The sequence below is a fragment of the Argiope bruennichi genome, chromosome 2 (genome assembly GCF_947563725.1).
Source record: "Argiope bruennichi chromosome 2, qqArgBrue1.1, whole genome shotgun sequence".
Taxonomy (NCBI): Eukaryota; Metazoa; Arthropoda; class Arachnida; order Araneae; family Araneidae; genus Argiope; species Argiope bruennichi.
The window spans coordinates 73,761,339-73,787,669 of NC_079152.1; the positions used below are offsets into that span (position 1 = coordinate 73,761,339).

Sequence of the window (26,331 nt, forward strand, 5' to 3'; positions counted from 1 at the left end):
TCATATTTTTTTTTTTTTTGTAATCACTATATTGCATACAAACAAACGCGTAATGTTGAGTGAGAAAAAACAAGTTTAAATTAATGACAAAAGAATAAATTCATCTTTACTTGATTAGTTAAATTTTGAGTCTTGGGAATGAAATGAATTTTATTACAATAATAAAAATTATTGTAGAAATACATTCTAAAATATTTCTTTAGTTTATTTATATTAAAAAGACAATTGTATGATAATGAAATTGATATCAATAAAAGGATTTTGATATTAAGTTTGGAAAATGGTGTTAGTATCATTTTTGTACAATAATATATTTGGGAATTATAAGAGGAAAACATCAGCATTTTGTTTAGTTAAAATTATAACTGGAAATTTTGATGCATTGCATCAAAGCACCCGCTTTCATCTTTTAAAGCATGTTTGATAGATTTTCAGTTTCTGGAGTCGGCAGTCTGTCTTATAATTCATGTTAAAGTATAGATAAATATATGAACAACTATATATTTCTTCAGTAAGATTGAAATTACAATTGCATATCTGTATATTGACCTAATGTTATTCTTTGATTTGATATCCACCGGAATGCAGCATCTTGTAAAATTTTTATTCATCTACTATTCTATTTAAAAGTGAAGGTTTTTTTTTTATCAATTAATTTTAATAAACATTATTTTGATATTTTTCTCTTTTTTCTTTCGCATTTTAATCATCAAAATAAAATTGCTTAAATGTAGTTTCTCAAAGAAAGCTTATTTGCAGAAAAGTATTTCTTAGATAGCGCAGTAACCGATGCTTTTATGAGCATAAAGCAAGAAAAATAGATACTTATGACAGTTCTGTAATTGATTTTTCCACTTCCATCTACTTATCTATCTCTGATGCTTTTGAAAAGCTACCCCAATTTGCTTACGGCAACAAAACCACCGGGTGGTGGTAAGCAGATGCGCTCTTATCTAGTATCATATGTGCTAAAATTGTAGGATTAACGGAATTTAATTAGCTTTTAGAGAAAACGTGGTAAACAGTTAGAAAAGCTGTAGGGAATGCATATTTCTCATTCTTATAATGTGAGTGATTGATGGATAATGATTCTTTTTTTATGGGATAATCAACATTTTTCCCACGCGAAACTTGATAATTACACTTTAACCCATGCCTGGAGATGGGAAAATTCAGTGAACTCATGATCTAATTTCCTTCAAACAAATGCCTTCATTTTATAAAGGCAAATGAATAAATTTTTATTGAATTAAAAAAAAGACAAATTAAAGAATAATTAAACAGATAGTTATTTGTGTACACAAATGATATAACAAAGTATTTGACATTCGCATTGGTCTGTGAATATCCATTTTGAACGGATGATTTTTAAGTAAAGTTGATTAAACTGAATCTATTTTTCCCTTGTAGCATATAAATATTACAAACACTTGATAAAGAATATTGGAATTATTATTACGATTTATTTCTTATTTAATACTTTTTTATCGATGTATTTTAGTCAGTTTTTGAGTTCGCTGTTTTGAGCTGCATTTTAATATAGTTAATGTTTTGATAGCAATAATGGACAAAACCATTTTTTATACAACCATGTCGAATGAGTTTTATTTCAATATATAGTATGTATAAATATATATATATATAGAGAGAGAGAGATTAATTAAAATTATAGTTGTAAATTTTGATAAATTGCCTAAAAGTACACATTTTTATCCTCTAAATCACGTTTGCTAAATGTTAAGCTTTGGGGCGGCAGTCTGTCTTGCAACTCATGTTAACATATAGATAAACACATTAATAATTATATTATTCTTCAGTAAGACTGAAATTACGAACGGGTATCAGCATCTTACTCTAACGTTATTCTGTTGATTTAATATTCATTGAAAAGGACCGAGAAGAGCTATTTAGAAGGCAGCATATAGCAAAATTTTTATTATTTTTATTAATCTGCTTAATGATCAAGATTTTTAACCAAAAAATTTTAATAACATGAGTTTTATATTTTCCTCTTTCTTGTTTGGTATTGTATTCATCAAAGAAAGAAATCGCTTAAAAGTAGCTTCTCAAATAAAGGCAATCGTTTGCGCAAATAAATTCAAGTTAAAATATCGATTTTTATTTATTCTTTTATTATTTTTTTTTATTGGGCTCAATTTTTCATTCGGTTGATATGTCTAATTTTTCTGAAAAGGATGTTGCATTATTTACAAAAATTTTAACATGATTAAATTTATAGATTGGATGTTGTCTCTGAATTAAGTTAGAACATTTATAAGGCAAAAACATATTCGAGATTTCTGAAGGCTAGACCGTTCGACCGAAAGTTGGTTCGTAATTTGAATAATAAATGTTCACTAAGAAAAGTTTTTAAAATTGCAAATAGGTTTTTTTCTTTAAAAATTTATTGACGTTTTAACCCTTCGTCTCAATAACTTCGGAGCGTATTGTTGCATAGAAGTCATTCTTATGCCATTTTAAAATTCAAAATATTAATTATTCAGTGATATCAATTTTATTTCTGTGTAATTTCTTTTCATATTTTAATTAAATATTTGAAAATATTTTAAAGAATATTTTATAATAATACTTTCTAGTACCTTTGTTACAGGGTTGGTCTTAGAAAACGCGAGGCCCAATCTGAAACTATTTTCTATAATACTTATTTCTAGACAATTTTTACCAGTTATATAAAATAACTTTTGTAAAAAAAAGATTCTCAAGCAAAATGTTTGTAAGCTTCAAATTTTTATAAACATATCACCGATACTATTATAGAAGCCTTTCCTTATTCTGTTCGTTCTTCGATGCCTTTCTCTAATTTTCTATGAGCTCCCGTAAAATGTAAACTTGAAATTGAAGCCGGAATTGATAAAACTTCAATAAATACATTTTTTAAAAACCAAACACGTCTTTAAAAAATATATGAGTTCAGCATTAATATCTAATTTGTATTACAGAATATTTACATATTTTATGAATTAAATAAAAACATAATTCAATAATATTTTCTTTGGCCTCGTCATAAAATTTTATTTTTAATTTTGCTTTCTAAAAGATTTAAATGACGTAATATTTTATTTTATTTCAATTAAAAAAGTACTTCTGTAAACGATTATGAAGTCTAAATTTTATTCGATCCTTCAGACCTAGGAATCCTATTCAGTAAAATAATCTTGACCATCTAACGTTTCCATCTTTGCGGCAAATCTGACCTAGTTATAAAGCCTTGAATATCCTTATTTTAGGACAATCAAAAATGTAATTATTTTAGATTGATCAATCTTGGGGAAACTCAGGGCACTGATTTTGTATCTTCGAGGCAGTCAATGGAGTTCCGCGTTTTTATAAAACAGTGACATTCAAATTGTCATAATTCACTCAGTTTTGGTCACAAAAGGGCGAACTTTTTTTATATAATATAACATAATATACATAGAAAAATTATTAAAAGCATGCCTCATATTTAAGTCAACTCAACATGGGAAAATAAACCAAACCTTCATATCTTGGTCATATCAGTGGGAAAAGGCTAAGATGAGGTATTAGGAGCAACAATGTAAATGGTTTCAGTTTCTCTTCAGTAATAAAATACAATGCTGTAAAATAAACTTAAAAACTTTTAAAAAATAAAAAATAAATTATATGGCAAAAAAATTTTCATCATTAAAAAGATAATGTTTTGAATTTTAAGATGCTGTGCAAATTGTTTTTCTGCTATAATATTTTCAGAAATTCTTGCAAAAACACCAAAATTTCACAAATTTTAATTAACTTAAAATTCAAAAAATCCCACCGAAATTTCAAATTTCCGCACTGAATATATGTGCAAAATTTGGTTGTTATAGATCAAACGATTTTCCCTGTACAGTACCAATACAAACACACACAAATTTATCTTTATAATTAGTGCAGATTATATGCATTATGTAATTTAAAAATAAATTGTTTTTTTTTCTCATATTCAGTACCGGATGACACTACTCATGTGAAATTAAAAATTAAGTAAATTGACAAGTTAATTTCTAGCAAAATTATGTATAGTCATAGAGAATACAAACGTGTAGTGGAATTTTGAACTGTGTCACTTGAGAGGGTGAATAAAAATTCCATAACAAAACTTCATCTTTACAAACATGAAATGCATTATCTACTAATAATAAAGCGTATTATTAGAAGAGCGATCTCTACTAATAATAAAGATGACTATGTGTTTGCGCGTCTGTATATCTGGGTGTTGACGCTCTATTAATCAAACCGTAAGACATATAGCTACCAAACTTAGTACGCACTTACTATGTTGGACGGATAAAATGTGCACTTCGGAGCAATTTTTTAAAATTTCATTTAGAATTTTAATTAATTATAAATTAAGCAAGTTCTTGATGTTTTTTTCCCTCGATAACTTCCGAAAATATTACAGTATAAATGTTATTTTTATATATTCAGAAATTTTTTTTTCAATGATTGTAATTTTTTGCAGTATAAATATTTTTTTCATATTTAATCAATTTTCTAAAAATATTTTAGGCACATTTTCCAGCAAAAATCTTAAGAATTCTGAGCAAATATTAAGCGTATCAAGAATAATCATACAAAAGCATAAGAATTCTTGATGAACACCAAAGTTATTATTAAATTTGCAAAAAAATGTTCAGTTTTCGTTTTACTGTGCGAATTATTATTCTGTCCTTTAAAAAAATTATGACTGGCAAAGCTGATCTCAGGAAAGTAAGCAATATAATTATCTAATTCTGCAAAAAAAAAAAAAAAAAAAAAAAACTGAAAAATTTACATTTAAAATATTTTTAATATGAAGAAAAATGCCAATTTTGGTTTTGCTCTAGTTTAGAAATTAGATTGTATTGTTAAAAGACTAAAAATATCAAAGTGCATCCACGATGGTTTAGTGGCGTTGGCAGAAAATAAGGAAAATGCATAGTAAAATGAATAGAATCATAGAAATCTTCTAATATAATATTTATTATAGACTATCTATCAAAATTTGAAGCTAATAAATAATTTGCTTAAGAAGCTATTAAGACCCAGTTACGTAAAGTATTTAATTGAAAATTTTAGCGGCCATTAACGTTGGCTAGCCAGTTGGTCAGTGATTAGTATTAAATAAAATGTTGCTATAGATATAACTCAGCAATAGAATGGAAATCACAAATAGAAATTAAAGCTAAATAGAAAATGATTAAAACGTGTTTTTCACTCTGATTAATAAACCAAACATACTCGTAAATTTATATATACTTTAAAACATATGCTTTAATTTTTAATTCATGAATGCACATAAGCTAGCCAACAAATGAACAAAAATTTGTATACTATTTGTAATAAGTAAATAGGTCACTATACTATTTATTTCAGTGACTTAACAAAGATTTATGAAAATTCTTTATTTGGTACAAAAAGAAAATTGAAATGCAAGAACATTGTCAGAAATAAATAATTTTTAGGACTTACATAAAAAATAATTGAAAATTCATAGATCATTATTGTCGTTTATTATTAGGGAGAAATTTTTCTTGTTTTTATTTCCTTTTGCGAACTTTTTATATAAATCCGAAATCCAGCTGATTTCAGATCCAATCGATATAACTGCTCAACAATTTAAGCGTCCTTGCTGAATTAATGATCGTAAGTTTGTTTTATAATTAATGATTTAATGATCGTAAGTATGTTTTATAATTAATGATTTAATGATCGTAATTAATTTCAAGTTGGAAAATTTTCTTTCTACAAATGCTAAAGAAACTGAAACTGTCAAGAGAATCCGTAGATGAATATATAAATTTGAAATGCGTCTTATCTGTTATCAAAAGCCAGAAATTCACAATTTTCATGGTTTTTTATTTTTATTTTTAATTTTATTTTATTTCCAAAGGCATTCTTCTATTTCCTCACAAAGCATTCAACAATCATATTTTCATTCAAAAAAGAAATCGGAATGGGATTTTTTCCCCCTTCTGCAAATTATTTCACGAAAAAAACTATATTATTCCAAATGTTCCCATTAATGACATATGGATAAATGCGTCTTGTTAAAATGGTGATTAATAAAGAAAAATGTTGATAGAATATCCATATCTACCATAATAGAAAAACGTTTTAAAAATTTAAAAAAAAATACTTATTTTTGTGAGCATTTGAGCTCGCAAAAGTTAAAATAAAATTTTTAAAAATAACCCTTTAGGATTACAGGAGAATTCGAATTAAGAACAAATATCTTGTTTTTGAATAAATTCAGTGCAGAATAATAATTTCGTAAATTCACATTTCCTAGTTAAAAGGCTTTTATTTAAAAATTCCTTTATTCAAATTTTATAGAAAACACCACTTTTATAATGAACCAGAATCTAATGCATAAAATGCTAATTATTTTTTAAAGAAGAAATGCCTTGAAATGTTTATTTTCTGCTCATGAAAAGTTTCGCCACAGATCCATTAGTAAATAGCATGTTAAGTGGAATAGAAGTTAGTAATTTCCGTTGCTGAAAAGTTTTAACTTTCCGAATTCTTCTAAATTGTAAATTCTAAAAAAAGATAGAAACAATGATAGACAAAAAACTGGTAACAATGATGGAAACAGGAAAAAAAAAAAAAAAAAAAAAAAAAAAAGCTGATACAAAATTAGCAGTAACATTGAAAACGGCTTTGAGCTTTTTTTTTTTTCAACAGTAAAATATATATTGTTGCAAAATACGTTTAAAATATATTTCAAAAAATTTATTAAATATTGTAAGAAAAATTGTATGATAAACAAATTTGGTATCATTAAAAGGATATATATATACATTTTAATTTTATAATGCTATAAAAACTATTTTTCTACTGTAAACTTTTAAAAAGTTATCCCGAATAAAAACCAATATTTCGCTTAATTTTTAATTAATTAAAAAAAATTTTAATCGCTCTGAAAAGCACATTTTTACCCACCAAACTAAATATTTGCCAAATTTCATTGATACATGTCAAAAAGGCTGGTTTGTAAAGTCAGCACATGTACAAACAGACAGAAGCTTTTTCCTTATGTTTAAATATCAAAATTTAGTTAAAATACCAATACATTTTCTCACTAAACATTCTTACCAGCAGCCTTATGTGTTTTTAGCAAAGACTAATCACTCCCTAGCCCCTTTTTTCAATGAGCTAAGAATGATTTATTGGACGTTTAACTCGTACGGAAATGTCTGGTCCCAATACCCTTCTCGTGTCCCCCCCCCCATTTTTTTCCCTACTAAATAGACAAAGTAGCTGTAAATTTTATGTTACGAACATACAATACCCTTCTTAAAAAGACTACTAGGATTCTTTTATGTTTGTTAAGGCCCATGGCAAGGCGGAAGCAATCAACTAAAGACCGATCCTGCTTAATTCTTGGTCTTATGCTCAAGAATGTGTTTGATATGGTCGATATTAAACACCATTTTTATTTACTTTATTGTTGTTGTAATTAAGGGAAAAGAATAATATAAAGATAGATTAAAATGAAACCTAAAATATTATTATACTACGATATTTCGAATTAAAGGTTGGAATCACCTTAATATTTATTTTTTGTATCATTTCTGTGATAAATTTGAAAAGAGAATATAAGTAGTGTATAGAAAATATAAGGATCTTTTTGATCTGCCGTCAAAGACATTTTTTTTCCTTAATCTGTTCTCTCCTAGCAGATAACAAGTGGCCAAGATCAATTACATGATGTTATTGATACCGGATAAGATTAATGTATTAATCATTGGAAGGAGTAATAGGATTTAATTGAACAAAATTAAAACTCAGTGCCTGAAAATTTGCCATTGTAGGATGTCCCCTTTCCGAAAACTAAGAGAACTGCTCCACTTCGGTCTCCTTCATGGTTTTTTTCTATCATTTTTCCTGATAGGTTTTCCAATATCCTTCTATTGATAGCGTTTGAAAAAGTCATAACAATAGTTTTTGATGCAAATTTAATTGAATTTTTTATTTCTTAAGATTTGAAGTCTGATTGGAAGAATTTACTTGATAAAATCAAATATCATAAATTCCATTATGGGTTTGAAGGGGTTTATACATTCCAGCTTATTTTCATCCAATAATCTACAAACAAGTTCATTACATTTTCAGAGAATAAATGTAGATTATTCAAAGAATAGTAGTTGATTAGAAAAGATATGTAGAAATTTATAGAACAATTAAAGGTCCATACTACACATTCAACATTAATATAACAATATAGGCGCATACCCGGCAGCTGAACATAAATGCTAAATAGAGAATCAGTCAATAAATATTAATTTTGGATTTTAAGAGGAGTCGGTGCATAACTAAGCAGGTATTCCATGTATGACATGACTAGAGCCGAAGAAGAAACATGAGCTCTAATGTTAGCTAACTATTTAATAAATAAACACCGCGTTCCCCAATGATATAAGTAGACTGTTTTGTTTCACATTGAAAACACATTTACATTATAAGGATGATTATTGTTAGATGTATACTTTGGAAACGAAATCGAAATAATTAGGGATGTACCAGCTGCTTTCGGTGACCAGCTGGTCTGTCCATCATACATTTAGTATTACTTTAATTATGTCAATTAAAGTATTTGCAATAAATTTAATTTTTGTTAAATTAATGCATGAATTGCAACAAAAATAACAAGTTACATATAGTTGTAAATTATTATAAAAAATACTGTTTATAAGAATTTTTTTTAATACTTAATTTCAGTTTAATTCTTAGTTTTTTATGAGAATTACTGTTTAAGCAAACTATAATATATAAATAATTAACATAACCTTCGAAAAAAATTATCTTGCAGTTGATAGAGGACTTATTTAATGATTGAGCTAAGAAGTAAATATATTAAAACTAATAGAAAGTTAATTTTTAAAATTGCTTTTTATTAAATGATAAAAAAAAGCCATAAAAAGCTGGTCAAATAAAAAAATCAACTGTATTTTATTAGGAAAAAAAAAAAAATGATGCTCCAGTTATACCTAATTTTTAATTTTATGTTAACCTAAAATAAATAAATAAAAAATAAATAATAGAAATGAAAATAATAAAGTAGATTTGAATCTTCATCCAAAATATTATAGAAAGCCAAGATTATAGATTTTAATTGTTTAGTTTTATATTATCTTTAAAAAATTAAAATGACAATAATATGCGCATAAAATTGTATTGAATATCACTGCAATGTGCTCATATAGAAGTATAGTTTACTAAACCAATGAAAAATATTTTTGAAAAATATGTTTAAAAGTATTTTGAAAAATACTAAGATCAAAGAAATAAAATATTAAATGGAGTTAAAAAAAAAAAAAAAGATAACTGAAAAATTAATTTTTTAAAAATTTAAAATGTTTTTGATCAGTGATATATTTTGAAGATATAAAGAAAATGTTGGAATTTTGTTAATTTTTTATTAAAATTTTAATTTAATTTTTGAAACAAGATTCCTTAATATTGCTATCTAAGAAATAGCTAATTGCCAGCCAAATTTGGAAGCTCTAAGTCCAACAACCTGCCTCGAAAGATGCAATTTATTGATAGCATGCCAGCCTATAAATTTTATTATATTAAAAGTATGAATAATTTTATCTCATATTTTTTAATAAAGAAAAATCGTTCAGTTTTGATTGAAAAATGAAAATGATTTGTCTTTCATTTACAATATTGCTGTAAATCAAAATTTAAAAATTTGTTAAAATAAAGAATATTATAAGATTTTATAATTAAAAAGATATATGTCTAAATATACTTTTATTTTAAAGATGAATTAAAATCTTTTTTTAATTTGGAAACATTTTCGAAAGTTATTGCAGAAAAACTTCAAACTTTTTTGCTGTTTTTAAATAATAAAAATTAAAAAATTACTTTACCAAACATTACACTTTCCTACCCTCCAAAACATATTTATTCTTCTCTGCATACACACGCGCACGTTCTCTTTTATTAGAAAAAAAATTTGCATTTAGCAAAAAATTTATATATATATATTATATGGAGAGTCCTTGCAGTCAAATGTTATTTCGAATCGCAATAACATAAAAGCCTTTATTTATTCAAATTTCGCATGAAAACATTTCTATTATTTTCGACTGTTGGAGACGTTTTCTTTCAAATGAAAAATAATTATACAATAATAAAATAAATAAAAAAATAATAAATAAATACATTTATATTTTCAATAAGTTATTTAATAAATAATAATTTTTAACAAATGACTTAAAAAAATTCTTAATAAATAAATACATTTTAATAATAATAAAGAATTTATTTACATCAAAATCAATTTAAAATAAAAAAATTATCAGATGAATTTCTGAAAGAGTGTAAAAGAAACGAGTAAAGTTTCAGAAAGAGTAAAAGAAACGAAACAGTTTGACGATTCCAAGTTTTGGCGGAATAAAAAAAACAAACAAAATCGCTTAATAGGAAAAGAAAAAGATTGGCATAATTCGCCACAAATGTGCATATTTGCCAATTCATATAACCCCTATTATAGCTAATCCTGCAATTGGGATAGTTCTTGTTAGCGCCTATAGATGGCTGTAGACTGCTGGCGCCGTCTACAGGCACTAATTGGAACCTAGCTTGATCCTCCAATACGTCCTCCGGTTAACTCTACCCTCTATTTTGCTGTCGGCTGGAATATCACTTCACTTAACTTCTTTCACAGTAAGTAAAATTGATTTGAATTATATGGTATTTAGCCAAATACATAAGGAAAAATAATGTGCTTCAGCAGTTTTATAAAATTAAAAAATATGAATTTGGTGAAAAGTAGAGATTTTTTTAATATTTTAATCTATGTGTAGATTTTTACTTTCTTTCCATAGTACAAGCCACTAATAAATTAATACGAAATAAACAATAACAAAAAAAATAATAAAATAAAGTGGAATGGAGTGAAATGCGTTGGTAGATTAGCGAAGCATCCGCAATTTTGATTCTATATTTTAATAAATGTTATCCGGCATTATTCTTTGGAATAAAAATACAGTATCTGAGTGTGGAAAGAAAATATTTTAATCTCCTTCACTTGAACTATGCTTGAGGTGAGTACGAACATTTAAAAGTACTGAAGTCTCGTAACCGCCATTTTCTTTGTACTGTGCAGTATTAACTTGCTCGTGAAAAACATTGATATATGTCTGTTGTCTCGAGAATTGTAAACTGTATCAATAACAAAATCATTGGCCGTAACGTGCTTAATTTTGTGTAAAGTTTTCGTTAGTTAAACATTTTTGACTAATTTTCATAGTGGTATTATTTGCAAATGGCGGACGCCGATATAGATTTATATGCTGATGACATAGACCATGATTTCAATCAAGAGAATGATTACAATCATGACACTAATGTAGATCTCTATGATGATGTCATAACTGCACCATCGGATGATCATCATAATAATGAAGGCAGGCCCTCATCTGCTGGTAGTTCACCTCCTCACCATTCTAAGCATACCGGTAAACGCTATGCTGTTTATGTCGGGAATTTGACATGGTGGACAACGGATCAAGATCTGACCGAAGCTATGCAGAGTCTTGGGGTAAATGATATTTTGGAAATAAAATTCTATGAAAATCGTGCCAATGGTCAGTCTAAAGGGTTTTGCGTTGTTGCTCTTCGATCTGAGAAATCATTAATGACGCTAATGGAAAAATTTCCTAAAAAAGAAATACACGGTCAAAATCCTGCTGTAACTGCCTGTACTCGACAGAATTTGAATTATTTTGAGTTGCAGTCAAGGAAAGGTGGCCATGGTGGGGGTAATCGACATGAAAATTCTAATGAACGACGAAGTAGAGACAGAGATAGGGAACGTGATCGTGACAGTAGAGATATGCGTGCTGATAATAGATCCATGCAGCAAGAAAGATCAAGGAGTCGAAATAATACTCCTCAGAATTATCAACAACAACAGCGCATTCCTACCGGGCCACATGTTCATCCACCTCCACAGGGTCCTCCACCACCTCAATATCAGCCAGGGCGAACACCCTGGATATCGGCTCCTCCCCCTCAAATTCATCAAATGCCACCACCTCCAACTCGTCCTAGTGCACCACAAATTAATACTGGTGCTCCTCCACCACCACCTGGATTACAAGCACCTCCTCCTGTTAGACCTGGCCCTCCACCACCTAACAATATGAGACTTCCTCCTCCAAGAGGGCCTATGCCCCCAGTAGGACCAAGAAGTGTTCCACCACCTGATACTCGTGGACCGCCTCCGAGTAATGAGTGGGAAAGACAACTTAGTCAGCCTCCACCACAACATGTTAGCATTCCACCTCAACCAGTTGGCCCTCCAAACAGACCACCTCCACCAGTACCTGCTCCAGGACAAGGAATACCTCCTTCTATACCACCTCCAGCACCACCTATACCTAGTCCACATATTAATCCAGCCTTCTTTCATCAACAAGGTGTCCCTCCTGGTCTTGCTCCGACATCCCAAGGTGGAGACTTGTATACTCGTCCTCCTCCTGTTCAGTTTTCTGATTATCGATCTGTAGGTGATAGAGGAACTGAATCATCAGCTCCTGCAATAAGTGATCAAGAATTTGAAGAAATCATGTCACGTAATCGTACTGTGTCCAGCAGTGCCATTGCAAGAGCAGTAGCTGATGCTAGTGCAGCAGATTATGCAAGTGCTATTGAAACCTTGGTTACAGCAATTTCGTTGATTAAGCAGTCAAAGGTGGCTAATGATGAAAGATGTAAAATCTTGATCAGTTCTCTTCAGGATACTCTGCATGGTATTGAATCCAAGTCGTATGGATCCAGAAGTAAGGAAAGAGCACGTTCTCGGGAACGTGAAAGATCAAGAGAGCGTTCTTCAAGGAGAGAGAAGTCTAGCAGAAGAGATAGATCCCGTAGCCGAGATCGAGAATACAGAGATAGAAGCCGAGAAAGGGATCGTTATCATGACGATCGCTATCGAGACAAGGATCGTGACCATGATAGAGATCGCAGAAGCAGTCGTCATTGAATGTAATTTTCTCTTTTTTTCCCTCTCTTCCTTAAACTTTTTAACTACATGTAATTCTAGTTATGATTTTTCCTCAATCTCTAGTATTTGTTGATTGTTTCTATAATCTGAATTGTAGTCGAATGTCATGCTTTGTTTTTTAAAATCATTCCGCATATGTCTCGAAAAAGGTTCTTGTATCCCTGGAAATGAAATAAAAACTTGGAAAATAATCATTTGATTGTAAAGTTATTTATGTATGTGGTATTTTACTGCCTTTTTGTATTGTCATTTAACATTGTAAATTCATGTATGCCAAGGAAGTTTTACTTAATCCATCATTTGACCACCATTTTAAATTATTACATTTGATTATTTTTCATTAATCTGAGTTTTGTTCATAAAAACAAAAGATATTTTTATTTGTATTTTAAAAGAATATTTTTTCATTGATTTGTAAGAAAAAATCATTTTATGTCATTAATCTAAAATTTAATTAGGACACTTACATGAGTTATGTAATTGATTTGGGTTAAATGTTTTATTTTAATACAGTTTGGATGTCTACTAAGTTTGGGAGCTTTTGAGTGCACTTTAAATATGTATTTAAAAATTATTTCAAACTTGTATTTGGAATATACTTTTTTTTTTCTTGTTCACATTTGCCAACAAAATTTGTTAACACAACAGAAAAAAAAAAATATGATTAAATATCATTCAGGAAAATCTTCATGAATGTTGTATTGAAATAATTCATCTGTTAATTATTGAGCTTTGCAGCATTTTCAAGTCCAAAAGAATCCAATGGAGAAGCTCTTCGCTGGAAATCTGCATTCAAGGATGATGGAGATGTAATTTTTCTTTGTATAATATAAACTTGTTATATTACTTTAATTTTATTTGTGAATCTTTAAATACAATTTCACTGTTATTTTAATAAATTCTTCTCAAGGTTGGAGTATGTAATCCTTTAACACAGATTATTGCAATCAACATAAAACAATTAGGCGATGATTATTTAGGCTGTGTCAGGAGTTTTTTTCATTTCTGTATTCCATATGCATAAAGATGTTGGGTGAGTATGTTGTAAGTGCATTATTAATTGTTAATTTTAAAGTATTGAAATTGTATGATATTTTTTTAAGATTTTTTTTATTACTTAATTTTTGAGCAAAATAAATTAACTTGATCCTGTTTTAAGTGTATAGCTTTGTATAATTTCAAATTATGAACAAATATTGTGTTGAAATTTGCTTAAAAATGGATTCTATAAATATAATAAATAGTAGATTGTGAGTATTACTTTTTTGTAATCTGTCCAGGAAAAAAAAATAATCAGCTTGGTTTTTGTTATGTATCAAGGAATGTATTTTTTAAAAAAAAATTGTTTATTTTGAAGATCCTGCTGCAAATCAAAATATTGTTAACTTCATTTATTTTTATTTGAGAATACCTTTGAGACATTCCTCCCTTTTTACATGTTGCTCCATTTGGAAGCTAGAAACTTTTTTAAAGTTTTGTAAATCTAAAATAATAAATTTGTTTAAAGTAGCTTTTTGAAAGCTGGTCATCGATGCAGTATAATCCCATTTACACATTTTTTTGGCTTGCTTCATAACTTGATTGTTTTTGCTACAAATTTTTTTCTGGCATTCAATGAGATCTTGATTACCTACTTATTCCTTTGTCAAATGAAGCAAATTGCCAAAAAGGATTATACTTCATCTACACTGGAATATCATTAAAACATGTTAGCTTTGTGACAAAAAATTATGCTTCCTACACATTTTACCATAAATGACTTTTTTTTGTTGTTTGGATGTTACATTTTATTTCTCTTTTTAGTCCAGTATCAAACTGTGCATTACACATATTTAATTCTTTTCTCCTACTAATTATGTTATTCATCTTGCCTAATGTATTGAGGACAAGTCTATGTGCTGAAGCTAACTGAAAAAGAAATGATTGTATGACTTGTGTATCAAAAATTAAGGTAAGGTCTTGCTTTTTATGTATGATGTGTATTTGTAAAATGTAAATTCTGTTTTTCTTTATTTTATTTAAAATGTGATATTTGATATGTATGATATAAGAAAAGTAGTAGTGTTACAAAAAGTATATACAATGCTAGTTATTGTTATCAGTATTCCCTTTGACTGTATCTTTCATCGCAGATTTTTCTATTGTTGTCAAGGGATGCAATTATGAAATACATAAACAGTGTATTTATGTTCTTGTTCATCCATTGTAACAGTTATATTCCTTGTTTTTTAATTTGTTTTAAAAATCATTTTTATAATTTTTTTTAAATAACCATATGAGGTTTTTAGCCTAAAAAATAAATATCTAAACAGATCTTTAATTGTGTAAATATCCATTTGTTATTTAAAGGATTTAAACTTGATTTCTTATATTTCTATCATACAGAGTGTCATTTTGTTTATTTTTTTCAAAACCTTAATGAGGATTTTTTCAAACCTTGCTTTGTAAATTCTGTATTATCAGTTTTGTTTTTAAGTATTCTGTATGCTTAAATTAGGGTGTGGTTTTGTGTTCTTTTATTTCTATCCTTGTCTTGCTTCATTTTATTCTTTCACATTTTTGCATCTCCTGTTGTAAGAGCCATTGTAGAACTAAGTAAGTTTATGTGTTGTCATTAATGATTGTACTGCTGGTTAGCTTAGAGTATAATGCATGCTAATATCATAAGAAAGAAAAATAATTAAAAGGAATATCTTGAATATTGGCACCAAATCTCTTTAAATAGGTAGCATTCTTTTTCCTATTAAATTTTTGCAAGAACCTAGATTGGCAATTCTAGATTTTGTGTTGCATTTCATCAACTTTTTTATAGCAATCTCTTAATATAAAAGCTAAAATCATCTAACAATTCAAGATTTCATTTGAGTAATTGTATATGTTTGCATTATTAAATAATCAATATTACTAATGAGTAGTATGTGTTTAATATATACCTTTGCATATATTTGAGACATCGTGAAGATGATAATATCATTTCAATAAGTAAGGGAAGGTTCATTAAGTTACTTTTGAATTAATGTAACTTGAATAATCTGTTAAAATTTTCCCCAATGATTTCACTATTTAAAATTCATTATTTGGTATTAAAAAAAAAAAAGCACCTGTTGCCAATCTGGTTCAAAAATAAAAGTTTAGTACATACTTAGAAATATGTTATCCTTAATTTCTTCAATGTTGTTTTGATATTAGGATTTCATAAAATAGTAAGATGCTTCCTACTCTTTTTATGCCTGTTTGTTATTGCATGGTGGTATGTTATACAACTAAAAAAAAAAAAAAAATCTTTGTTATATTGTTATAAAAAATATTTTTTTAACATAAATTTTGTAGAATATAACAAACTTTTTTCAGTGTTAGATTTCATATGCAATGTAAGTTAAGTAATTTTAGCCTGTATGTTAAGCTAGGATTTATATGTTTTAATATGGAAAAGTTGTTATGGTTTTCATATAAAATTTAATTCATAAAACTGGGATATCTTTAATTTCTTTTTAAAATTTTCCTTTGTTATTTAACAGTTCATTTTGATAATTTTTTGCCTTAAAGAAAAGTCATTTTGTGATAATTTATAAATTGCACCTAATTTCTTTAAGGTGTAATAGATGTAAAAATAAAATTGTTATTTATTTTTTTTTTCCTTTTGTGCTAAAACTATGATTAAAGAAAATATCAAACATGATTTTTTTAAAAAGAAAACTGTCTTTTTTTTTTTTTTTTTCCCTTTCTTTCTTTCTAAATGTATTAAAAGGCAGATTATTATTATTATTTTTTTTACTGTCATTCATTTTCTTTTATGTATTACACAAAATTAACATGTTAGTTTATTATTTGCATTCATAAAAAATTTATTTTTGGTATGAAAATTGAACTTTATATGATGCAACAGTTGAATTTTTAAAAAAAATCAAATTTTTTTCCTAGATTATTAAAATCATAAAGAAATTTAGCTAAATTGGTTATATAAACCATTTGTCAAATAATTTGTATGAAATATCGCAGCTATTAATATGGTGAACCTACTTTTATTTTGAAATGTCTTGTATTTCTGTGTAAAAGAATATTTCTGTTAATGTTAATTCTGACTTATTTTGAAAAAATATTCTGTCTGAATGAAAATTTAAAATTTTCTTTTGCGTTCACATTTGGTTACAGTGAATGTGTATATCGATTTTAAAAATGTGTTTTCTTAAATTTTCATCAAATTTTCCGATATACTTAAATTACATAGGTGGAAATTTCCACATGTTCAGTTTGTGAAAAATTGTAAACGTATATATATTTTAAAATAACTTTATTTTTCTATGTTGATGAATTCTTTGTAATAATGTTCATGAAAATATTATTTTGTTATGTTTAAAAAACAGTGTCAACTATTCAGTTTGAATGTTCTAGAAAATGTTACTTTGGTAAAATTATTATATAAAAATCTTTTTTTTTTTATATATAAATAATTTAATTTCTCAACTAAGCTTTATGTTAGTTAAAAAAAAAAAAGAAACTTTTGCTATAAATAAATCTTAAAAGTACTTCAAATGCTTATAAATCTGATATCATTTTGTTTTTCAGGTAATGTTGATTACCACATGACTGGTATTTCAAGAATCTGGAAAAATATTCTATGCTTTGCTAGCATGGCAGTTTCAATAGCTGGAAGACCTATTAAATTAGGTAAAGTGGATGGTTACCAAAATAGAAGCAATGATATAATTTACTATCCTTCTGTTTCTCATTCACCTGTGGGATGTGTTGTATTTTTTGGAGGTGATATGCAAGTAAGTAATAATATTTTTTTATTAATAAATTTCTGTTCAAAACTGACTTTTATGCATATTCTTTTTTTTTTTTTTTATACGAATGAAATGTTTATCTCAGGAACAGAATCGATTATTCATTTGTCAAAAAGTAAGATTTATTGATAGTAATTGTGTATGGAATAGATTTTCATCTCATTTTTTATTAATTTTTTTAAACATTAAAGTAGTTGTTACAAGTTATAAATGTTAGTATTAAACCTAACATGAACAATCAGATGGCTCTTTTTCATTGTTAGTTCTAGTGTACTGATTAAATACCAGTCTGTTTATTGTTAGAAATGACAGTAATGTTTTTAAAAATATTTTCCTTAATTTCATTGCCCAACATCATATTTCTGCATATTTGTATTTTATTTTAGTTGTTCATTTATTAATGGAAAAAATATTCTTCACTTGAATGATTTTTAAAATTAAATATTAATTCCATATGATTTTACCCTCTTCTATTTATTTATTTATTTATTTAACTTTGCTTTCTTTTACAATTGACTATAAATTTATTCAAACATTTTTTTTTTTCTATCATTCACAATCTATGAATATTAAAATCAAGTAAAATATGTAACTCAATTTATATTTGCTTCATTTGAACATTTCAATTTAAATGCATTTAAGTAATATTTTCATGAACAACTGTTTTCATATTTCTTTTCTTATAACCTTCAAATGTCCTAGGAGCAAATCCATTTATTTCTCCTTCTTTTCTCGTATTGGGGAAATATTAAATGGTTTTCAGAAATATTTAACGAAAGTTCTTTTCAGTGAGATGTGTAATATCTTTTTCATATTCCATGTATTACAGGAATGATTTCTTTATGGGCAAAAATGAGGTTTTGGTCATTATTAATCTTATCTCCATATTGTGGGTATTGATCTCCAGAGATATTAATTAAACACTGTGTTCCTATAGGTGTTATAGTTCCTATAACTGCTATAGGAACTGTGTTCCAATAGGTGTTATAGTTTTTATAACAGATATAAGAACATGATGTTCCTATAAATGTCTCTATGTTGCTCAAGTACTCTCTTGTTGTTTGAGATCTACTTAATAAATACTATAGGGCAGTTGAAATTGTTCATAAAAAAATTATTTCAGGGTGTTTTTATGAGGCATTTTTTAATTAGTACTGTTTTGAAATTTGTCTATTATCGACAATATGCATTGAGTACCTGCATCTGTTAGTAAGCTACAGGCAGCAATAAAGAAGAATTTAACTGTGTTTATGTAAATATTTAAAATTCTGTGGTCAGTTGAAAATCTCATTAATTTTGAAATACTTTTGTTTTCTGTTTTGTTTGTAAAAAGAAATGACTGAAATTTATTGGTAGATCAATAAAATGTAGAAAACATTATGAACAAAAGAATGGTAAAAAAGAAATATGTTTCAGCATTTCATTTCAAGTAAGAAAATGTGTTTCAGCATTTACAGATGAGCACATGATATGGAATGAAGTTAGCAAATTTCCATTAGTACCAATTACTTCTGCAGAATATATTGATGGGAAAAGTTAGAGAGCAGTGCTTTACAATTTCATTTTTTCTAATGAGTTTCCTCAAGTTTTAAACCTAAACATTTAATCAATCTGTTGATTTTCCTTGAGCAATCCAAGATTTTTTTTTTTTTTTTTTTTTTTTTTTTAACCTAACAGTTTGCAGGTGATGAAGCATTGGTGGTTTACATTATGCCAGGATTTTTAAAAAAAATATATGTATGGAATAATAGCTTTCAACAATATAAGCCTTAAAAAAAATCATGTTCTACGTTTTGGTATAGGAAAGAGGTGTTGCTTGCAGTCCCCTCCCCTCCCCCTTCTTCTGGAACAACAAATTCTGAAATTTATTGTGAGGTATTATACTGTGTGATGTACCAAAACAAAATGCATACCATGCTTAGTAAAGAAATTATTTCATGTCAATGTAGCTAATCATTCTCCATTTAGTTCTATTCTAATGCTTATTGATTACCATTTATTCTTTCATTTTAAAAACCCATCTTGATGTGCCATTTTGATGATGGCTTTAAAATGGCCATGCTATAGTGGGTATCATATTTGGCAACAAATTTATATGAAAATGAAGCATAAAAACTGATTATACAATGCAACAAATGCTTTAATTTTGATGGAAAGTGTGTTTAAAAATGTATTAAATTACAGGCTTTCGTATAAAAATGAAATTGATTAAAAATGCTTTTGTGTGCTTTTAACTTCAAAACAATATTTAGTTCAGAAGTATGACTTGTAATACAGATATATCCAGAATTCTGAATATTTTACTTTTTAAAAGTTGAAATTCCCAAATTTTTTTTGAATTTTTAATTACAAATATTATATATATAGATGATCGGATAGAATATCCTTGAATCTTGATAACGCAGATATTGTACAAAAATTGTTACATAGTAGTTTTAAATAAAAATACATACAAAATTTAATTTAAAAAAAAAAAAAAAAAAAAATCTGCCGTATTATAATTTGTCCAACAGCTGCATAGTGTACCAAAATTTACTTTTTATAAACTTTTCTCCTTTTATTTCTAATCTTTGTAATATTTGCTAATATTAAAACTTCAGTTTTAAATCTTATATTTGATGAGTAAAGTTATCTCTATCAAAATATTTTGCTGTTTACACAGGTTTTCCAGTTGTTTGGGGGCGGGATTTAAATGAAGCTATTACCAAAATTGAAACCCTTCTTTCCCTCTCTAAAATTTCCTTATTATTATTATCATTAATTTGGATAAACCTAAAAGTAAACTTAACTACTAGAAGTAATGCAAAATATGTTGACCAATTTATGGTTTTAATTTTGATATATCTTTTATGCAGTATTAATATTTATTCTTTATATTTATTTTAATTCCTAAAAGAACTTCGATTGCAATATTTTTGTTTGTTATGGATTTATTTTAAATTATTTGTTTTAGGTTTATAGATTAAGAAATAAACTGCATAATCTGAAGATTCAATGCAGTTAATATTAAATTTAGACGAAACTTCACTAGAATTATTTTTCATAACAATCAAAAAGAAAAATAGACAAAAATTTAAAATGTTCTCACTTTTTTTTTTTTTTTTTTTTTGCATGTAAAATAATGGTTTTCTATTGCTAATTTGCTTTAAAATGTTTTACCCAGTGAATATTCAAATCAAAAATTTGATTCATTTGTACATTTAAAATTATATAAATTTGTATTTTATGGAGCAGTTATTTTGAAATTAAACTCCTTTCCATTATTTAATTTTTTTGAAGGTTTCAGAAAACTTCTTACTGATTGATTCTCAGTTTTCCGTATATACATTGAATAAAAGTAATTTAAAGCTTGATCATATTTGTTTACTTAGACAAAGATGTTATGAAAAAAAAAAACATTGAAATATTGTTGAATTATACTGTTCATATTTTATTGGCTATTCAAGAATTAATGATGCTAAATAAGCATGTGTGAGATATTTTAAAGCTTTAGAAAAGTGGAAAAAAAGTTCAGGAAAATGAAAAAATAATTAGTGAGGATTGAAAAATTTGCAAAAAATTATGGTAAATGTATGAATAAATAAGTAAAAATAAAGTAATCTTGCTTTGTAATGCTTTTTGTTAAGTAATCTTTAAATGATTTGTATAACTATATCAAAAAATGTTATTTAATATTTTATTTCACCAGAGAGTCAATTTTATGATTTACAATCAAAGAGCATGATAGGTAATCAATTTCCTCCCCTTCCCTCCATATAATATAAATTTTGTCTTGCTAAATTCAAGACAATGAAATTGTTTTTATCTGTATGGAAATATAAATATTCTTTTAATTATATTATTATTTTGAATCTTAAAATATTGCTTCCTGTCCTTGCTTCTTCCACTCATTAAAATTATGGAGTATACATGTTCCATTATAACCACACATTATTTCTTAATATTGCATATAGATACAGGGAAAACACAAGGATTTTTCCCCCTTTTTCAGATTGCATTTTTATAGATGGCCAATTATTACAACTGCAGTGAATGATCAAATGAAACGGAATTTAAACAAATGGTTATCTGGGAGTAATTTTCTTCATCTAACAGTGAAAACTTTCTCTTTTTGTATATTAATACTACTCTATAATAAAGAATCAAAGATAAATTATAAAGAAAAGTTGTAAAGCATGTGAATTAATAGATTTTTTATTTTTATATATGGTCACAGTTATAAACACTTTTATTATATTGTGAATTGGATTTTTAAAAAGGCATATTTTAAAGTTTCCCCTCTTTCCACATGGTAATTTGCATTCAGACCAGATGTAACGTCTCCCCTCTTCCCTTGCATAGTTAAGTGTATACAAATTGCCAGATGTGGATCCTTTTTACTAGGAGAGTCATTGTTGCTAGCCAGGTAGGGGACACAGATGTGTGTTCCTACGTTTCAAATAGTTCTGTTATGTCTTCATCGGAGAGGAATGTTCAAAACATCCGGATGTTAAACTTTTTTCCCCCTTATGAAGAGATTTCTCAAGTTATCAAGAAACAATCAATCACCAGCAACCATTGTCATTGTCAAACCCATGTGTACTTCAGCCAGTGTAGCTGCAGTCGTGCACAAAGATGGATTCTTAATGGACACTCTCACTATTGAGTGGAGACCATTGAGGTAGTGTAGCTGAGAAGCTATTGGGTGATAGGGAACTCTTCACCATTGGGAAAACCGAAGACGGATATCTGATGGAAATAAAATGCGATTATTATTATTATTTATCTCCTCCTTTCATACAGGAATGAAGTGAATGTGGCTCTGCATTTTTAGGAATTACATTCTGAGACAAAACTTGACTAAAGGGATTATTTTTCTCGAGACTGGAGGTTAGTCTAATTACTTAGGTATTTTGAGGTGTTGTTTTGAATGCCATAACTGGAGCGTTAGTGGTAATATTTGATAAGGTTGGCATGTCTTCTAACATGGGGAGGTTTTAAGTCAGTTTCATAAAGGACAATATCTGAGGGGCAACTTCGTTTCAGACCAGTTATTATACGAGCTGCACTCAGTTGTACCTGTTCAAGTTGGAATTGGAGGCACAGCAATAAATTGGGAATCCATATTCAAGTAAAGGTCGGATGATAGCTAGATAAGTAGTTCTAAGGGTAGTGGCATCAGCTCCCCAGTCTCTACCTGTAATATATTTAAAGATATTTAATTGTTTTCTTGCTTTTGAGATGATGTAATCAATGTGTTTATTACTTGTAAGTTCAGAATCTAAAACAAATCCTAAGTATTTTTGGTGTTTTTCATAGGCAAGTTCTTGATTTTCAAGCTTCAATTTTGGTTTGTAGTTGTATAAATGTTTATTGGTTGTAAAAAAGGTGGTAATCGATTTGGCAGGGTTAAATTTGAGTTTAAGTTCTGCAGCAAACTTGGACAATGCCTTCAAAGACTCATTGAGTTTGGATTCTGGGAGTTTATATCAAATCCAGAGCACCAAAGAGTAATGTCATCAGCAAACATAACAATGTGTGTTCCAATAGAGATCACTTTTTCTGCACCTGCTAAAAACATAGAAAATAGTGTTGGACTAAGCACTGTATACTGAGGGACACCTTGACTAAGATGAAAAATGTTTGAAAGTGTCTTATTGAACCTAACCCTGATAAATATCTGTTGTAAATAATCTGAGATCCATGCCCAAGTATTGCCTCGAATGTTGAAGCTATTATGCAGTTTAATGATTAATTTTTGTTTTCCAGACTCTATCAAAGGCTTTTGTAAGATCTAAAAAAGCAGCTACGGTATGTGATGTGTTGGCTTGTGGTTATGGCCATCTCTGATTGTCTGTGCAAAAAAAAGAACTTGGTCATTGGTATTGTGGCCCCTTCGAAAGCCATATTGCTCACAAAGCATAAGATTGTTTTGGTTTAGGAAGAATTATCGTTGAATCAGGATCATTTTCTCCATTACCTTGCTAGTTGTACATGTAAGTGCTATTGGTCTAAAATCCTCAGGGTAGCAAGAATTCTTGTTGGGCTTTTTAATTGGAATAATGATGGCCTTTTTCCTTTTCCTGTGGTAAACGTCCTTTTTTCCACAATAAGTTTAAAAGGTCAATAAGCCTTTGTTTTCCCATACTTCCAAGGTGTTCATGCAAACTGCCAAAAACAAGAAAGCACTGTGCACCTTCATTGTATCCTTGTATTATAAAATTGTAGAGGTTTATGGCCCTTAGAAAAACTTTAATTTACTTTAAAAAAAAAAAAAAAAAGTGTGCATTTGAAATATATTGATACTGCATATTGAAATTCTTGATACAATATAATGTTTTCTGTTTGTAAGCTGTTAATTTGAACATTTTTTTTTTAATAGCAAGGTAATATTGCATTAATTCATCAAAGAACTGTATTTATGTTCAGATAAAAAAGATTATCTGAATACTGAGTATTTTATATTATTCTAAAAAGTAATTACAAATTTTTAAATGAATTTTTTTCACTTATTGATTAGTAACTGTAGTTGTTTTGATGAATAAAATAAGAATTATTAAGGGCCTACTTTTGTGTAAACTAGTTAATTCCTTCTTGAAAGGTTTTACTACCTGTCATCTATTATTAACTATTAAAATATTTTATTTTTAACTTTTTAGGATTTTTAATATTTTTTTACATTAAAATGAATTTTATAATTTTTGTTAATTTATAATAATAGGTTAGTAAGTTATGGTCCTTGTATATTTTACTAATAAGAATTATTGCAAATGCAGTTATAATACACTAAAAGAGTGGCACAAAGTGTCACTCTTCAGTGTAATGTTATTTTTTTAAAAAAGTCATATTCTAAAAATTAACTTGTATCTTAAAATTTATTTTAATTAATTCTGTTTGCAGAATTAAAATGTTTGATAAAAGCATCTAGTTTCTGTTGATTTTTTTTCGTCCGTGTTCTGATTTTAGTTAATTTTATTACTAGAATTCAAGTCAATCCCATTGAGTACATTAAAAGTACTTAAGAAAATCTTATCTCTGATAAAAAGCTTTAAAAATAAACAATTTTGCTTTTTTTTATAGCTAATTTTCAGTTTATATAAGTGATAAGTCAGTTGATTTTTAAATTAGTCTTTCTATCAGGTTATTGTTAGTATTCATACAAATTATATTACTTTTAAATTTTTTATTCTGTACTAAACCTTTTTTTTTTTTTTTTTTTTTTTAGGATTATGAAGAAAATATGCTTGCACATCGAGATAATAAGCACTATTCCAAATGGAATCTTGAATTTACTGCAGAGTTGTTGCATAAGCGTTTCCCACAGCAAGAAGTAATAATTGTTAAGCCATCAAAAATGTCACTGATGACATTTAGTTGTTATGAAAATTTTGTGACTGTGAACAATTTTGGGGCACCTACTTATGAAAAAAATGTTGATGCTCTGAAGCATTTGAGATTACTCTTAGCTAATATAGGGCCAGTTTTGCAAAGGAAATCTTGTGAAATAAAGTCAGAAACGTGTGATGCCAATTTGTCTATGCCAAAGCCTCTGAATTTATCAGAAATTCCTTTAATAATCATTGGCTTTAGTAAAGGGTGTGTTGTTTTAAACCAGTTTTTATATTCATTTCATGCATTACATCAATATGAAGACCATGAATTAGAACTTTTTGTTAACAATATAACAGATATATATTGGCTAGAAGGAGGCCATTCAGGCTCATCTAGTACATGGGTTACAGATAAAACTGTGCTGCAGAGTTTTGCTAATTTAAAGAAAAATGTTCATATTCATGTCACACCTTATCAAGTTTACTGTGACACAAGACCAAGAATAGGAAAAGAAGAAAAAATATTTCGAGACACTCTCTCTAAAATGGGTGCAAATATTACAAGGAAGCTGCATTTTGAAGATGAATGCCGCTCGTTAGATAAACATTTTGAGGTTCTGGAAGTTTTCAAAGAACCTACATGAAATGTTGATATATTATTTACCAGTTTTCTTTGAATCATAACATGTTTTTTTTTAAAGTTTATTTAATAAAAAGTTCAATAGTAAATGGAAGTAATGGTCTGTTCTTTTATGTATATCTTTAATAACACATAGAAATTGAAACCTGTAGTGACTTTCAATAATTGGTAATTACCATATTTATAATTACTCCCAGGGCTTCAAATCCAAAATATCTTAGTCAACTTTTCTCCTTTCATAACAGTGGACCAAAGATTTCTTGGAAACAAAAACTCCTTTAAAAATGTTAGATCCGAGATTTTTGAGTTGTCATTTTTTTCCTTCCCCCAAATATCAAACTGAAATAATGAAAGGAATTGTTTGTTATTAGTGGATGTCTTTCTACTCATATTCTTTTAAGCATCTTAAATAATGGACATAAAATCTAACTGAAGAAAACTGTACCTGGCATATACACATATATCTGTTATTACTATTTGGCCTGTTCTAAAGGATTTTAAAGCTTTCTATCGTAAGAAAGTACTTAATATGAAAAATAAAAGAAATATTTATAAAATTTAAGAAATAAA

General features: G+C 27.7%; 2 protein-coding genes across 2 annotated transcripts; both read left to right on the forward strand.

The window, feature by feature from the left end:
• Positions 1–10,880: 10,880 nt before the first annotated feature.
• LOC129956451 (cleavage and polyadenylation specificity factor subunit 6-like) lies at positions 10,881–17,729 on the forward strand. Its single transcript, XM_056068336.1, has 2 exons — positions 10,881–13,005; positions 17,591–17,729. Exon 1 carries the CDS (start codon positions 11,282–11,284, stop codon positions 13,001–13,003), a length of 1,722 nt encoding a protein of 573 aa, XP_055924311.1. The 5' UTR covers positions 10,881–11,281; the 3' UTR covers positions 13,004–13,005; positions 17,591–17,729.
• Positions 14,051–25,765, forward strand: LOC129962219 (mitochondrial protein C2orf69 homolog). Its single transcript, XM_056075958.1, has 4 exons — positions 14,051–14,057; positions 17,591–17,796; positions 23,560–23,601; positions 25,016–25,765. The coding sequence occupies exons 1-4, from the start codon at positions 14,051–14,053 to the stop codon at positions 25,763–25,765; spliced, it is 1,005 nt and encodes a 334-aa protein (XP_055931933.1).
• Positions 25,766–26,331: the final 566 nt, after the last annotated feature.

Bases quoted from the DNA above. Each gene is read 5' to 3' on its own strand.
- LOC129962219 (XM_056075958.1), top strand. The intron at 17,797-23,559 runs GTAAGTAATAAT...TTTGTTTTCCAG, and splicing joins TTTTTGGAGGTGATATGCAA to ACTCTATCAAAGGCTTTTGT. The intron at 23,602-25,015 runs GTATGTGATGTG...TTTTTTTTTTAG, and splicing joins GATCTAAAAAAGCAGCTACG to GATTATGAAGAAAATATGCT.
- LOC129956451 (XM_056068336.1), top strand. From the start codon at position 11,282: ATGGCGGACGCCGATATAGATTTATATGCTGATGACATAGACCATGAT.